General features: G+C 41.6%; 1 protein-coding gene across 1 annotated transcript in view; it reads left to right on the top strand.

Moving 5' to 3' along the window:
* nin (ninein (GSK3B interacting protein)) overlaps positions 1-15,194 on the top strand; it is a gene marked incomplete at its 3' end in the record, with an annotated part of 21,316 nt that extends 6,122 nt beyond the window's left edge. The window contains exons 7-27 of the mRNA XM_079174543.1: positions 43-210; positions 359-495; positions 667-807; positions 1,220-1,394; positions 1,479-1,589; positions 1,780-1,863; positions 2,018-2,153; positions 2,312-2,433; positions 3,029-4,140; positions 6,972-7,070; positions 7,165-7,225; positions 7,663-7,830; positions 7,917-8,033; positions 8,275-8,388; positions 8,558-8,704; positions 9,444-9,623; positions 9,737-9,868; positions 9,973-10,074; positions 10,722-10,814; positions 13,800-13,913; positions 14,982-15,194. Of these exons, the coding sequence (XP_079030669.1) occupies positions 43-210; positions 359-495; positions 667-807; positions 1,220-1,394; positions 1,479-1,589; positions 1,780-1,863; positions 2,018-2,153; positions 2,312-2,433; positions 3,029-4,140; positions 6,972-7,070; positions 7,165-7,225; positions 7,663-7,830; positions 7,917-8,033; positions 8,275-8,388; positions 8,558-8,704; positions 9,444-9,623; positions 9,737-9,868; positions 9,973-10,074; positions 10,722-10,814; positions 13,800-13,913; positions 14,982-15,194 (3,726 nt within the window). The remainder of the gene's footprint in view (positions 1-42; positions 211-358; positions 496-666; positions 808-1,219; positions 1,395-1,478; positions 1,590-1,779; positions 1,864-2,017; positions 2,154-2,311; positions 2,434-3,028; positions 4,141-6,971; positions 7,071-7,164; positions 7,226-7,662; positions 7,831-7,916; positions 8,034-8,274; positions 8,389-8,557; positions 8,705-9,443; positions 9,624-9,736; positions 9,869-9,972; positions 10,075-10,721; positions 10,815-13,799; positions 13,914-14,981) is intronic.

The following is a 15,194-nucleotide window of genomic DNA, read 5'->3' as shown; positions in this document are numbered from 1 at the left end:
CTGTTTTCTTCAGTAAAAAGAGGCAATTTTCCCCCCATACAGCCCTTTGATGAGGGAGGTCGGAGGAGCCACACTCTTTCCGCACTGACCAGCACCATTGGCATGCGTCTCTTCTCCGCCCTTGATGACGGTACCGGTTTCACTCCAGTCGAATACATCCTGGATGCCTGGATGGATGAGGGAATAGAGAACGGCACTGAGATCCTGCAGGTACCTATTGGCCATTAGTGTTGATTAGTATCAGCACTTTGACTGTTTCAACATGTACAAATTCATTCATTCAGACAGCTGATAACATAAAGGAAGTCAGATCAGTGCAGTTTGCCATAAAACAAAACTTCATTTTCATTTTTTGCAGGCTTTGAATTTCAGCCTGGATGGAAAACTGAGTCTTAGTGATCTCACCATGGCACTTGAGAATGAGCTTCTCCTTACTAAGAATGGGATTCACCAGGCGGCACTGGCGAGTTTCAAAGCTGAGATCCGATATCTTCTGTGAGTATAAGTCACTCATTCAGATCTTCTCTTTTTTTTTTCATATTCAATAAATACATTTGGAATCATTTTAACCTGTTAAAACCTGCAGGATTATCGTTGGTTTGTTTCTCTTTTCATGTCATGTGTAAATCTTTGTACAGTTATTGTCCCTGTTGTTTTTCTCTTCAGAGAGCGTGTAGACAGAGAAGTCAGGGAGAAAGAGAAAATACGATCTGACCTGGAAAAAGCAGAGAAACTAAAAACTGAACTCGCCACTGAGGTGGATGAACGTCACTCTGCGATTGAACATATGAACAACCTCAATCTCAGGTAAGTTATCCCTCTGATAAACGTTTTCCTGTTCAGAATAATTGGATTGATTAATGTTTAACTGTGCCGTCTGTTTGTCAAATTGATTCAATTCAATGTGACTTTATTGGCACGAAAGTTTCACAGAAAAAACTATGTTGCCAAAGCATAAAAATACAAATGTACATAATACCATTAACACAACGATTGTTATATAATAATGATATCTATACAGCATTATATACTTCTTTGTCTCTTTTATCTCTGCCTCATTCCTGTGGTTGATTTTAAGGATTACACAAAACCTGCTAAACTCAAAGTCATCCGACCATTCCTGCTAAATCCAGCTTCCTCCTAACATTTGGCACAGTCAGTATTGTAGTCTTCTTTGTAAGCGTTGCACCCTGTTTTCTGTGTACCTGAATGTCTTCAGGAAGCTTGAACAGGACCACAAAGAGAAGCTAGCAGCGGTGCGATCTGAGCTGATGAAGGAGATGGACCAGATGCAGCTGCAGGCCGGCCTGCAGCGCGAGCAACTGGAAGCAGAGGTGGACAAGATCAGGGGGGATGAATCTTTTCTCAGAGACCACCTCTCCATCTCTGTGAAGGTACCCTCTTTTTCTGTGTTTCTTACGGCACAAAGCACTCATGAACCTTGACATGACTTCACTTTCTGTGTTGTTGTTTTTCAGGAAAACAGACGCCTTGAAATGGAGTTGCTAGACAGTACCGACAAACTAGTGGAGGCACAAAGCCAAACTACTAAACTCCAGATCGTTTTGGACAACGTTATGAAAGAAAAGGTACAGATACTTTATAGCTTGCCATGATTTCAATACTGACTTTCTCTGTTTTTAGTGTGTGTTTTCTGCTTGTCTTTTTTGTTTGTTGTTCTTTTGTGTGTGTTCTTTCTCTTCTTCTTGCTCTTTTTTTATGCCATTTTATTTTTTATGAGCAAACAAACTACTAACTAAATGATCTTATTTTCTTTAGCTTGGAGACCCTGGCAGTGCAGACTTCTTACTCCAAGAGGACCGTATTAAAGTACTACGCAGCAGCTACGAAGCTCAGTACAGGGTAACTGCATCTAAATCACTTAAACTGCCCACCTTTTTATTTTAATTTTCTTTTTCCGCGTGTCCGTACATGCAGAGACATTTAAAATGTGGTGACAGTAATATTGTCTTCACAGGCATGTAGACGTTTAACTCGTAGTGCTCTCGTTTTGTAGGAACTGCAGGATCGTATTGACGAGCTGCAGTCAGAGTTGCAGGAGTTCCACAGTCTCGGACGCGTTCATCCGCCCTGCCACAAGCCGCTCTCTGAAGAGCTGGAGAGTAAAAGCCCCGGCATGGAGTCTGATCCAGGTAACACGTGTGCTGTACAATCCCTGGAGAGCTAATTACAGCGCCCTAACTACATCTGTCCATGACAACAATCCCAACATAGTATTTTTGCATAGAAACAAGGAAACCCTGTGTCAAATGTCACCGCCTTCACCGACCTGTAACGTGACTTTTTGCAGGTATCGGTTCAGAGGAGGTTCAGCCCTTCAGCATGAGCCTTGAGGCAGAGATGATGTTGGAGCAGCTGAAGGAGCAACACCTTCAGGAAATGGAGGAATTGCAAAACCATCTGGAAAGCAAGGTTAGTGTGGTAAATATCTTTTTATATTTCAGTGTATTAAGATGTGTGTTTTCGTAATAAAAAAATAGAGCTGGGAAAAGCAAAGAGACCTATTGATGCAATATCAAACTAGTGGATTGAGGCATTTTAGTCGTTGAAATGTACTTTCATTGGTCTTTACCTGGTCTTATTGGCTGCACCACAGTTCTTAACTTATTTGACAGCTTTCAAAGGATAAGTTTGACATCTTTGCAATCTTTTATTTTTTCGCTTGGAGTTAAACGTGAAGATCAACATCACTCTTGTGTCTGCTGTAAATCTGAAGATAATGCCAACAAATGATATGATTAGCTTAGCTTGGATAAACAACTTGAAACACGGGTAAACGGCTAACTATTAAACAACTGGTTGGTAGCCATAATAGCTGTTTCCCCCCTGTTTCCAGTGTTTTGGAGGTAAGCTAAGCTAACCGGCTGCTGGCTGTAGCTTCACATTTAGCGTACAAACATGTCGATTGATGATCATGTCTCGTGTTACTCTCAGCACACAAAGTAAAAAAGTGTATTTATTAAAAGTCATACTGTTCATTTACTTCCTCTTCTTTATATCACCACAGATCAATGAATTTGATGAGATGGTAGGAAAGCAGAGGGAGACGCATGAGGACCAGAAGGCTGCCACAGCCCTCCAGTACCAGCAGGAGGTCCAGGCTTTGAGGGAGGAGATGGTCAGCGTTCAGAGCCACAGACGGGAGCTCCAGAGCCAGCTAGAGCAGGCGGAGCTGGAGCAGACTTGTCTGGAGCTGAAGCAGGCCGAGGAGAGGGAAGAGCTGGACAATCTGCAAGAGGAGCAAGTGGGAAATCTCAGACAACAACTGCTAGAGGCCCACACCTACGCTGCAGACCTGGAGGAGCAGCTGAAGACCCTCGAAGCCCAGCAGACGGAGACGGGTGAAGATCGTGTAAAAGTGATGGACGAGCTGAGGAAACGACACGCCATTGAGATCAAGAAACTGGGGGAAGAGCAGGAAGAGCTTTTTAAAGCAAGACTGGAAGAGGAGGGAAAGAAAGTGCAAGAAGAACAGGCTGAGTTGGAGAAGAGATTGTTGGATGTTTGCGAAAGGGAGAAAGAACTTTTGCAACAAAGCCATGAGGAGGAACTGAAGGCCAGACTAGAGGAGGCAAAGGTCAGGTTTGAGGGAGAGCGTGAGGAGATTATTCAGAGGCTGACAGAGCAGTGGCAGAAAGAGAGGGCTCAGCTGGACGAGCAGAACAATGAGTCTCTGCAGGCGGTGCTGGAGGAAGAGATGTTGAGACTTGTCAGGGAACACGAAGAGAAGGAGGGCAAGCTCAGGGAGCAGTGGGAGAGTGAATGTGCCAAGCTTCAGGATGAAGTACTCGATGGAGTACTTCGAGAAAGATTGCAGGTGCAAGAGAAGTTTGAGCAGAGGGAGAAAAAGCTGAGGGAGGAGTGGGAGACGGAGAGGCTGCAACTGGAGGAGGATTACGAAGGGATGCTGCAGGAGAGGCTGACCGAAGAGAGGGAGAAGCTCGAGGCTGAGAAGGAGGAGGAGGAGGAGAGAGTAGAATGCTTAATGGCAGAGGAGAGGGCTCGTCTAGAGGAGAGCCACTGTGAGGCCATGAGGGAGCTGACGGTCAAGCACACTGGAGAGAGGGACGCTCTCAGCAGCATGTTTGATAAACTACGAGATGACATCGCTCAGGAGAGGTGAGATATTTGGCTTTTGGAGATTTTTAACTGTGCTTTTATCATAGTAACTTCTTTATCAATAAAACTTAACGTCTATCCTTGTAAATGATCTAATCTGCTAAAAGTGTATGTTTTCTTTTTGTTTTAACTTGTACTATAAAGAGTTCAAAACCGTTGCAGTAACATTCATTACATAACCGTGTACAGGAGGGAAATCGAGATCAGCTTCACCCAGAGACTCAAGAAAGTGGAGAGTCGTTTCTCAGGTGATCAAGAGTCGGTTGCAGAGCGTTTTCAGGCTGATCTTTTGAAACTTGAACAACACTATCAAAGTGAGCTGAAGGCTCTTTCTGAAAGGCACGTCGAGCAGAAGCTCCACTGGGAGGCACGAATACAGGAGGCGCTGGAGAACGCAGAGGAACAAAAAAGAATAATGCAGGAGGCCATGGATCAAGAAAACGAGGGAATGGATCAAGAGTGGACAAAACGACTACATGAGATAGAAAGTCTTCATAAACGGGAAATGGAAGAGCTTGTGATGAAAACACAGCGACTGCAAAATGAGCTGGATGACCTTATCAGTTCGGCTCAGAGTAAAGAGATAGCGCTGAGCAGGCAGCTGAATGACCTCCATAACCGGCTTCAAGGGAGCCTGGAAACCAAAGACGAGCATCTCGCTCAGTCCGAGAGGAAAGCGCTCGAGACTGAGCTCCTGCTCAATCAAACGGTGGAAGATTTTAAACAGGAGAGGGAAGAACTTCTGAGCAGCCTGTCAGAACTTCAGGCAAAATACAAGGAGTTGCTTTCCATCTCTGAGAGGCAGATTACTGAGAGGATTGAACTGTTGACTGAGCGCGATGATTTGAGGATGACGATCGAGGAGCTTGAGATGCTGCTTAAACAGGCAGCCGTGGACTTTGAGATTGAGAGGAAAGAACTAGAGGAACGTACGTCCAACCTTGAGGAAAAGTTGGAAGATAATCGAGAGAATGACAGAGAAGAGCTGCTTGCAGAAAGAGATGTGATTAAAATCAGAATTAAAGAGCTAGAGTTGATATTCAATCAGTTGTTGTCTTCTGCAGAAAAGGCTATGGAAGAAGGAATCGAAGAATCAAATGAAATACACACTTTAAAGGAGGAAGAATGTATTTCATTCTCTGATAAAACACAGCAAACATGTTTGGCACCTTTTGTAATCCATCTCAATAATGATGAAATGATCAAAAAGGACAATGAATTAGATGAAAACGTCTCTGATACCAGTGATGACCAAGGACACAACATGCCAGAAGTCAATCAAGCTGTTGCTGTTCCTGAAGATTTGCAAATTGGAGATTCAAGTCCCAAGAAAGTTGAAGGAGACCCCGAGGTAGACTGTTGCTCGGCAGAAATCGGACACGAAGACTCTGAATCGATGTCTTGTGATGGCCTCAGCCCAGATGTTCACACTGGAAATCATTCAACTGTTGAATCCAAAAATGAAGCCGTTTCCCCAGAGATGCCGTGTGAGTTGACCTCATCCCCCGAGGCGTCTGAAGGTGTCGATGCTGATGAAGACGGTGAGAATAAAGAATCATGTGAGAGGGAGAACAAACCTCCAGATGTACTGACTTTGGTCAATGAAATCCCTTTCCGTGAAGATAAGCCATGTCATGAGACTGTGGCGGATCCCTCAGTGCTGGAGGAGACGGATGAACTCTCTCTAGCGGATGCTGAGGTTGGGTGTTTACCAAATAACTCTTATTACAGTACACAGGAAGTTGAACTTGTTTCAGACTGTGAGCATTTAACCGCTAAACTACAGGAAGAATGTGCACATGGTTGTCAGGATGAAGATGGTGATTGGGAGGACAGTCAATGTTCTCTCCTTAAGATACAGGCTTTGTATAACACTGCCACCGAGGAGAACGTCCTCCTACGTGACAAGATTTCTCTGCTTCAACAGAAGACAGACATACTAGAGAATCTTCTGGCTCATAACACAAAAAAGATCAAAACTGGCCACCAGATACTGGAGGAAAACTATAGCCTCAAAGTTAAGGTGCTACTTTTAATGGAGCATGTCAAAGAGCTGGAGGTAAAGGCCTTAAAGACGACAGATTTTCAGATTAGATATGAAGATTGCATTTGTGAAAATGCCAAACTGAAGGACCAAAACAGTGACCTTGAAAGTCAGATCAGTGTTTTCCATGATTTCCAAGATCAGCAGATTGCACTGGTGGATGAGATGAGCCGGTTGAGAGCAGAGAACAGTAAGCTCACCAAGTTGTTGAGTGAATTGGAGAGGCGGGGTGAGATTCTTTCAGCCGCTCACCCAGACGCCGAGCAATCGGAGGAGTCTCTCCGGGATAAAGTTCAGACAGTGACTGATCTGGAGGGCAGCTGTGAGGACTTTGAGAAGCGGAACACCAAACTTCGCAGAGCCATCACAGAGCTACAGGACAAGTCGCAGTCGTTAAATGCAACAACGCAGGCTCATAGGTAACGTGGAGGAAAAACTAGGATCCCGTCCCTCCGTGTCTCTCCTGTGGCTTCTCGTTGTCTCATCCCTGTGGTGCTTTGATTTTTAAGAGCGCTCCTCCTTTTGTTCTCGAGCTCAACGTCGTGCTGTCTGTCCATCCCGTGATTAGGTTCCTTCATGAGATGCAACAGATCTTTAGCTCTTGTGCTGCTTTGATCCCTGTAGATCACCAGTGGAGTAGCAAGTTCATTGTGTGTAGATGCCAGAATGAGATGATTTAATAGATATGTAGCAAGTGACTCAGTATACATCTACCCATTGAATTATAAATGTTCAGTTTTATTATAGTTAGGATCTAGTTTTTTAAAGTAGTTTTGTCTGTCTGTAGTTCTGAGGCCAGTCGTCTTGCTGAAGAAAACGTGGTCCTCAGACAGAAGATTGCTGCGTTGAAGGAAGAGGACTTAAAAGAGGTCCAGGAGGAGCTGATGTAAGAAACGACACATTTAATTTAAACGTATTTAATAATGATCATTGCTAATTTGTCATGTAAACTGAAATTGTCTTCTAATGTTTGATTTTAGACAAACACTTGAGCATCTGAAAAAAGGGAAGATTGAAGATCAGAAGGCGGCAGAGAAACAGGTACTGAAGTCACTTTTTAAGTGTACAGTCATGCGATCAGATCTGTGAGGCAGAGTGGAGCTAAATGCTAATGTCTTGCTAAATGCTAATGTCGGCAAAGACCGTTCTGAGGGGGGAATCGATGTCTGTACCAATTTCATAACAATGCATCCAGTAGTTGTCGAGACATTTCTGTAAAAAAAACAACAACTGTCAACAACCTCATGGTGGTGCTAGAAGAACAGCCAGGGATCACAAAAGTCCTTAGGATGCATCCTCTGGGAACTGTGAAAAAATTCAATGGCAATCCATGCTTATTTTAGATATTTCAGTGGTGGACCAACTGACTGGCCAACATTGCCATCCATCGAAAAGTCTTCAGAAAGTATTTTGTCTCCACACGATTAATTCCTCTTTCGTTCTGAAGCAGCCAATAACATATATCATCTTCTCTGCAGATTTCAGAGCTGCATCTGCAGAGCCAGCAACTCGGGGATGAGAATGGGATGCTGTCGGAGAAAAATGCCCAAAACATTTCTGACATGGAGAATCTACGGCAGCAGCTGGCAGAGCTGATAAAGGGGAACGAGAGGAAGGAAACGTTCACTGCGGAAGAGAAAAACAAGGTAAACGGGGTTTTACGACTGACGATGGTCATCATGGTGTCGTGCTGGTCGTAGCTGGTAGTTAATCGGTGGCTGTTTTGTGTTAGCTGGCAGCTTGTGTGTCTGCTCTGGAGGCAGAGCTGACCAAAGCTCTGGAGGACTCTGCACAAGCAGAGCAGAGGAATACCCAGCTGTCACAGCAGCTCTCTGGCCTCAGAGAGAAGGTGAGCACCAGGCCGTCGACTCTTTGACGGGGTTAATGTGAGCTCCATTAAAGCATGGCACAGAAGTTATAAAGCATGAACACCTCCTACTCCTGCCAGGAAATGACTCAGACAATCTAATTGAATACAAGTATCTGAATAATATGAATTTCTGAGAAGTCATGGTGTGGTCTAGCTAGAGCATTGAAGGTGCACATAAAGGATCGTTTAACTACAACTGTAGTTGTCTTTTGGTTCTCAGGCGGTCAAAGTAGACTCGATGGAGACTCAGATCTGCCACCTGGTAGAGGAGCGGATGAGTGTGGATGAGGAGACTCTGGGCCTCTGCAGCCAGCTAGCCAAAGCTCAAGAGAAGGTAAGAGTCTGCTGTAACCCACAGAATCATCTGTATCAATCAATTGATGTTAAGAATTGTTGTAAGGTGCTATTCATAGTAATTAAACAGATTTGTAACCAACTGGGAACAAGTTAAACCACGAAAACGGTGTTATTCAGGATCTAATCCGTCCCTTTCTCTACTCTAGGTCAAGACCGTGGATGAAAGTCTTCAGGCTGTGAACCATCAAAGTGCTCGTCTCAAGTCAGACCTCCGTGTTTCGCAGAAGGAGAGGGATTCCCTTAAACATGAAGTTGCAGTGCTACACAAGAAGCTGCAAAATGTCAACGATACGGTAATTATTTGTTGTTATGTATACATAATTGGCAAAAAAAAAGGAAGACTTAAAATAGACGTAATGGGATAGTTTGGGTGTTTTTGAAGTGTGGTTGTGTGAGTTACTTCTCTATAGCCAGTGTATTACTTACAGTAGATGGCGGCACTCTCCCAGTTTTTAGAAACAGACAGGAGTACCAGCACAAGAGCAAAGCAATGTAGGAAACACCTTTTAGCCACCTAAACATATTGATTTAAGTTTATGCTACATTTAGAATATTTTCACCGCTTTACATTGCCGTCAGACAGCCCTTTCTACCAGGCAACTAAAGTCGTTATTTATGCTCTCTTCAAAAGCCACCGGACTCCATTGACAAAAACAGTACTTTTACCTTAAAGAACACATAAGTTGCAGGTCTACCGCTGCCTTGTCATCATACCTTGTGTTATGTGACTTTGGTAAGTCCGGACTAACCATTTAAAACACAAGTCACACAATAAACAAGCGAACTGATCATTTGTAAATTGTAAAATTACAGTATTTGTCAATGGAGTCTGGTGACCTGATAACTGCTTCAGTTCCCCGTCAGAAAGGGCTGTCTGATGGCAAGGCAGAGAGGTGAAAGTATTTTAAATATAGCGTACACTTAAACTCCATTGATTTGACCGCCATCTACTGTAGGTAATGCACTCCCAATGGATAAGTATCTCATACTATCTCACAGTGACATGACCTTTTTACCGTTTGTTCATCACAGAACCACGTTTTGGAGATGGCCTTGCACTCGAGTGGTCTCCAGAGTAAGAGCAAGAAGCTGTACAGAGAGGAGATGTCTCGGCTGGTGGGCCAGGAGCAGCATCTGCTGAGGCAGGACAACGAGAGGCTTCAGGCTGAAGTCCGCAACGTCAAAGGAGACCTCGTGCAGTCCAGAGACAAGGTGAGCCGAGTCCCACGGCAAACTGCGATGAACGTTAAAGATCTACCGTCGTATAAGTGCTCCAGTCTCTCATTCAGCCACTAATCTATAAGCCCTTTATTTTATGTGTGCAGGTCCGTCAGCTTGATGCTACCATCCTGTCCCTGAAGCAGCACAAACTGACTCAGTCCTCCCTGGTGAAGGCCTTGGAACAGGAGAACGCCTCTCTGAAGCAGGAGCTCGAGGCACAAAAGGAGCTCACCAAGGTAAACTGGATATATCTAACCAGATTTCTTCTATTTATTTTTCTTTTCTAAACACGCTGATTATGTGGCTTAAATTCTTATTGCATGTGCTTTGTGTGTTTCAGGGCTGTGAAGCAGGACAAGGACACGCAGTGCTGGAAGACCTTCAACAAGAAAATGAAGCGCTCAGAGCCCAAATGGCTCGACTGTCCACACAGCTGCTAGAGGTAGCAACGTTTCTCCTCTTCTTCTAGTGTTGTAGTTGTTTTATATATATAAAGAGAATTTGTGCTTTGCTTTCTTTATGCTTATGTTCTGGTTGCAACTTTTGCACTAGTTATTGTAGTTTTGAAATTCTTATTCATTCTTATTTTTATTAAGTCTTTCATTTTGGTTTTGATTTCAGTTTTGTTTTAGGAGTGCTTAAGTTGTTGCGTTTTTATTTAGAGGAATTTTACTGGTTTCAGTTTCAGTTTTTAAAGTATTATAAGAAAACCCATGACTTGCAGTACAAAAAGGTAAGAATGAAAGAATGCATGACATCAAAATATAATATAGGGTTTTATGGAAGCGGGTATCTGGAGCATTACCTCGTTTTAAACTAGTTACTGCGTCATGAAGATTAGATAAGTGCAAACGGAGGGACAAAACAAAACAGATTACTCTTATATTTTGTTAGTTTTTCTATTTATTTCATTTTTATTTTTTTTCGTTAACTACAATAAACCTGTAAACATACTGTTTTGCCAGATTTATATTGGAAAAATTTAATTAGAGTTGAATTAGATTGTTAAATAAAATGAGCTCATACTGTATATGAGGTACTGTACTGTGTATTTCTGTTCTGACTGTTGTATTTTTCTACTTTGTTTAGACATTTCAGGCTCAGTTGGAGGGACTTCTGCCTCCATCACCTCGCAGGATGCCTCGGGGTCAGCATCGAGGTGAAGATCCGGACAACATGCAGGTACGTTACAACCCTATAGCAGACTCCGGCAAACACATGCATGAAAACAAAAACAAATTTTCTACATTCAACTCTTGTAGGCTTGCAAATTATCAATGTATCCTTTCGAATCTACATTTTCCAAGAATCTGCTTTGAGATCTTACAAAGAGCAAAAAGCCTGAACAAGCAGTTTAGTAGCTGAAGGTTTAGTGCCATTGCATCATTGCACGGTTTGGTTTTACATTCATCTCCTGCCATTTTTCTTTCACTGTCTTTTTTTTGTTGTTGTCACATTACAGCCATCTGTTGTTGCTTTTACCATGAATTCATCTATAACAGCTGTAAGATGGGAACCAAATGTCATGTTGGAGCTGTTTTGGGATATAATGGGAGTTAAATGTAAACGCACCCATAGTGTTTATTTCACTCTCACTTTGGTGTAGAAACTGTGCCTACTCAAATAAGTCACTCAATTCAGGTGCAGAAAAATATATTTTATGTGTTTTTAAATTTGGCAGGAAATTCAAAGAAAATTGATGCCTCAGCAAAATGCTCAGCATTAAATATAAAGTGAATATTAATAATTCATTGCTTTTGAAGTGTATGATTTCACCTGAGCTGAGTGTCATTTGTTGTTATAATGCTCGTTTATTTTCCATTACCTTTTTGTTTGAATGCTGAGTTTGCATTGCTCTTTACTTTGATGCTTGTCACGGATCCATGTCAACACCTGTCTGTCTTCACCTCCTTATGTCGTGTGTGTGTGTGTAGTGTTTACTTTTTGGGTTTGGTGTTTAGTTTGTGCTGCCTGTGTGTTTCTGAACTCACCGTCTTTATTTAATTTTCCGTCTCGGGACTTCAGTCGCTGCAGTGGTGTGATCATCTGGGTGTGGTCCCGGTGAATGTTTTTCCATTTGTCATATTGCACAAGCCTTCGTCTCACCCCAACCAGATAGAAGTAGTTTGTTCCAGTTTATCTGTAAATGGCGTCATCCCAACGACCGTGTGTTTTAATAGCATTTTTATCTGCAGCATGACCCTACTAGTTATCAGAAGGTTAACATCAATGTAGTGGATCCCATTTACTATAATTGTGTATACTATACATTTATGATGTTAACATTCATGTCAGTTTATTAGTTGTATTGTGTTATCTGGTTTTATACATAATATATATGAATCATATACTTACCAGAGCTAACATCACAACGTATTGACCTCATACAAATGTGAACAGTTTACATGATGTTCAACGCTGCATAACAAACATACAAATATAAACAAAGAGAACCCAAACGGATCAAAGCATTTTTGCTAATTTCATGTCAGTTAACACATTATATGTCTGATTGAGTTAATTCTATTCTAAAATGGAAGAAGCCAGGATATCTTGACTTTTAGTCTATAGTAAACGTATTGTAAGCATTTCCCATAATGCAAATGATTAGCTTCTTTCAGTAGCCCCCTAAATGCCCACTTCTCTCAAAGCCCACCACTCCGTTTGTACTGTACGCTTTGTTCTGAATAAGTCTCAGATAGGGTTAGAGGAGAGGGTGGCGCCGTGGTGAAGTGTACCTGCCTTTTCTGTCCAGGGGCCGATGCCGGAGCAGCGGGCGGCTCACGCAGACAGCTACCGGCGGATCGGTGGATTGTAACACCAGCGTCTTTCTTTTTCCACCTCAAAGACTGCTCCTCTTTTCTCATACCGGCTCCTCTTCCTCTGCTATGTTTGGAACCAAAATCTGACTGTGGCGCCTGATGCCACCCTTTCTGCATCCTTATAGGAGATTTGTGAACAGATGTGGTGCCTGATTGAAAAGGCACGAATGTGTAATTGTATTTCTCTGCTGCTAGGTGGCAGGAAAACACAGAAAAGGCTCTTGAGATTTTTCTTTCCCAATGGGATTTTGACTATAAATGACATTGAAATGTTAAAGTTTGTCAGACATGCCATATCCAATGTAACATCAGCAAACACAGAGCTGTTTGTTGACCGTGTTTGACTTTTATAAGGGTCCAATCCTTTTGTGCATTAAACACATTTTGTAGTTTTAATACGGGGAATCTTTTTAACGCAGGGTGTATTTTCTGGGAATGTTCTGTCGTGCACTTGTATCATTGTCTGAGACAGGGTGTATACATCCTCTGAGGCTAAATCTTGCCTTATGATCATCGAGGAGTGTTAAGTTGAGGTCAGATTAGTGCCTGACAGCCTTCTGAGCCTTTTCCAACAATCAAACGTGTAATTGTCAGTTGACGTTACCGTCTGCATCCAGTATGAGATTTCTTAATGACGGTACACTGCGTTTTCACTGTTTGTCTTTTGCTGTTTATGCCTGTAGTATTATTATTATTATTATTATTATTATTATTATCTGACACTACACATAGTGGAATGTTTCTTCAAGCTACCTGTTTGTGTTGCATTTGTGTTCTGGGACTGTGTGTGTCTGTTGTTGCTGCTGCTGCACAACCAAAGTGAATCACGATGTGTCTGGGTTATGTTTTTTTTTTTTTTTTGTCCCGAACAAGTACTGTTCAAACACGTCATACAACGTTGAATGTTTTTTTGGTGTTTAATATTATGAACCAAATCATTGTTTGTCCCCAGTAGTGATCAATTAATGTCATGTGTGTTAGTGAGTCTTCCTTTTTTTCCACCATGTATCGACTCAAATGTATTTATTTTATTGTTTTGTTATTTATTTTAATAGAAATTATGTTCAAATTTATTTTATTTATGCATTAAATTATTTTTGTAGAGGTATATGCCATCATTTTATACTTATTTATTTTTTAGTTATTTTTTGTAGTGTCCTCTCCTTTAGAAATGTACCAGAAATCATTCAATGCTGAATTTAAGATCTAATAAAGCTTCTAGCTCACTAGAATGTGGTCTGCATGTTTTGATTTTTCTCAGTTTACATCAGCTCAGAGGGAAGAAAATTCAAATTTCCTCATCACATTTGCAGAAAATTGACATCCCTCACTGTCTTCTCACCAGGATGAACGGGACTGGAGGATGAAGAATATGGAGGAGCGTATGAGGGAAGTTGAACTGTCGCTGCGTAACGTCAAACTGCTGCTCAAAGAGAAGGTTGCTCAGCTCAAAGACCAGGTTAGTTCAAAAAGCTCAGAATCATCATAAACGACTCGGTTGTCTCTTAAAGAAAAAAAGAATTGTTGAAAAAAACAAATCATATGAATAATTTAAATTTTCAAGAGGGCAGAAATCATGCGCCTTGGGAATGTCTTTCATAAATGTCCACATAACTTTTTTTTTAATTCAATTTGTTAAAGTGGATAAAAGCAGCATGGAGTTGTGGTTTACAGTCTAACAGTTAGTGCTGTAGTCCTGAGGAAGATATTCACATTTGAGTTTTAAAATCCGATAAGATTTAGACCCAATATTTACTTTTTATGAAACTTCGCAAAACAAAAGATCCCACACACACTGTCATCAGAGTTTATTAAAGACACAACATTTCAGTGATGGACCTCCATCATGCATCAAATTCACCGTGTGAAACACTTCTTTCTACTAAAGCCTCAGGTTGTAACAACCAATAAAAAACACTGGAGCCAAATATCCGGAGACACCTGAAACAAATGTCACGTAAACGATTGATAAAATCATCCTTCTCAAACAAATAACATTGTTAAAAAATATCAAACCAAGAGAAATTATCCAAAATATTTTAAAAAGGAAAACTTAAATCTAAAAGATTAGAAAAGACATCTTTGAAAGAGGAAGCCAAATTGAAAATGGGGATCATCCTAACAAGACGTCTAAGCATCACAAGAAGCAAGTTCTCAGAGTAAAGTGTGGATCCAGTAAGTTTCCCTTCTTTTGGGAAGTACGTCATTGTTGTCGTCTCGTATTCAAATAATTCAAATAAGCTTCACTGGCATGAGTTACATTATTACCGAAACTGAATTACATATTCATTAATAATTACACCAAAAAAACAAAATGGTAAATCACAAGACAACAAATTCACATTAAACACTGCAACTTATTAGAACATATGTACACAAACGTATTGTATTGCAATGTCAACATTTGCTACATATCGGCTAAGCTATGTGTCAATGGCCACGCAGCTTTTTCTTCTGGCTACATCAAATGAGATTAATTATGGAATAATCAAAGGCCTTATCGTGTACTTTCTCTCGACTTTTCTAGCTGCACAGGAATGGCAAAGCGGACGTGTTGATCAAAGACCTGTATGAGGAGAACACCGAGCTGCTGAAAGCTCTGGAGAGAACTGAGCAGCGGCAGAAAATCACAGAGAAGAAGAACTACCTGCTGGAAGAGAAGATCTCCAGCCTGAACAAGATCGTGCGGGACCTAAACCCCTCGCTGCTTCCATCACCGTACCACTATACATGCACATAA

This window comes from Pholis gunnellus (genome assembly GCF_910591455.1).
Source record: "Pholis gunnellus genome assembly, chromosome: 15".
NCBI lineage: Eukaryota > Metazoa > Chordata > Actinopteri > Perciformes > Pholidae > Pholis > Pholis gunnellus.
This window is presented reverse-complemented; position numbering and strand designations above follow the sequence as displayed.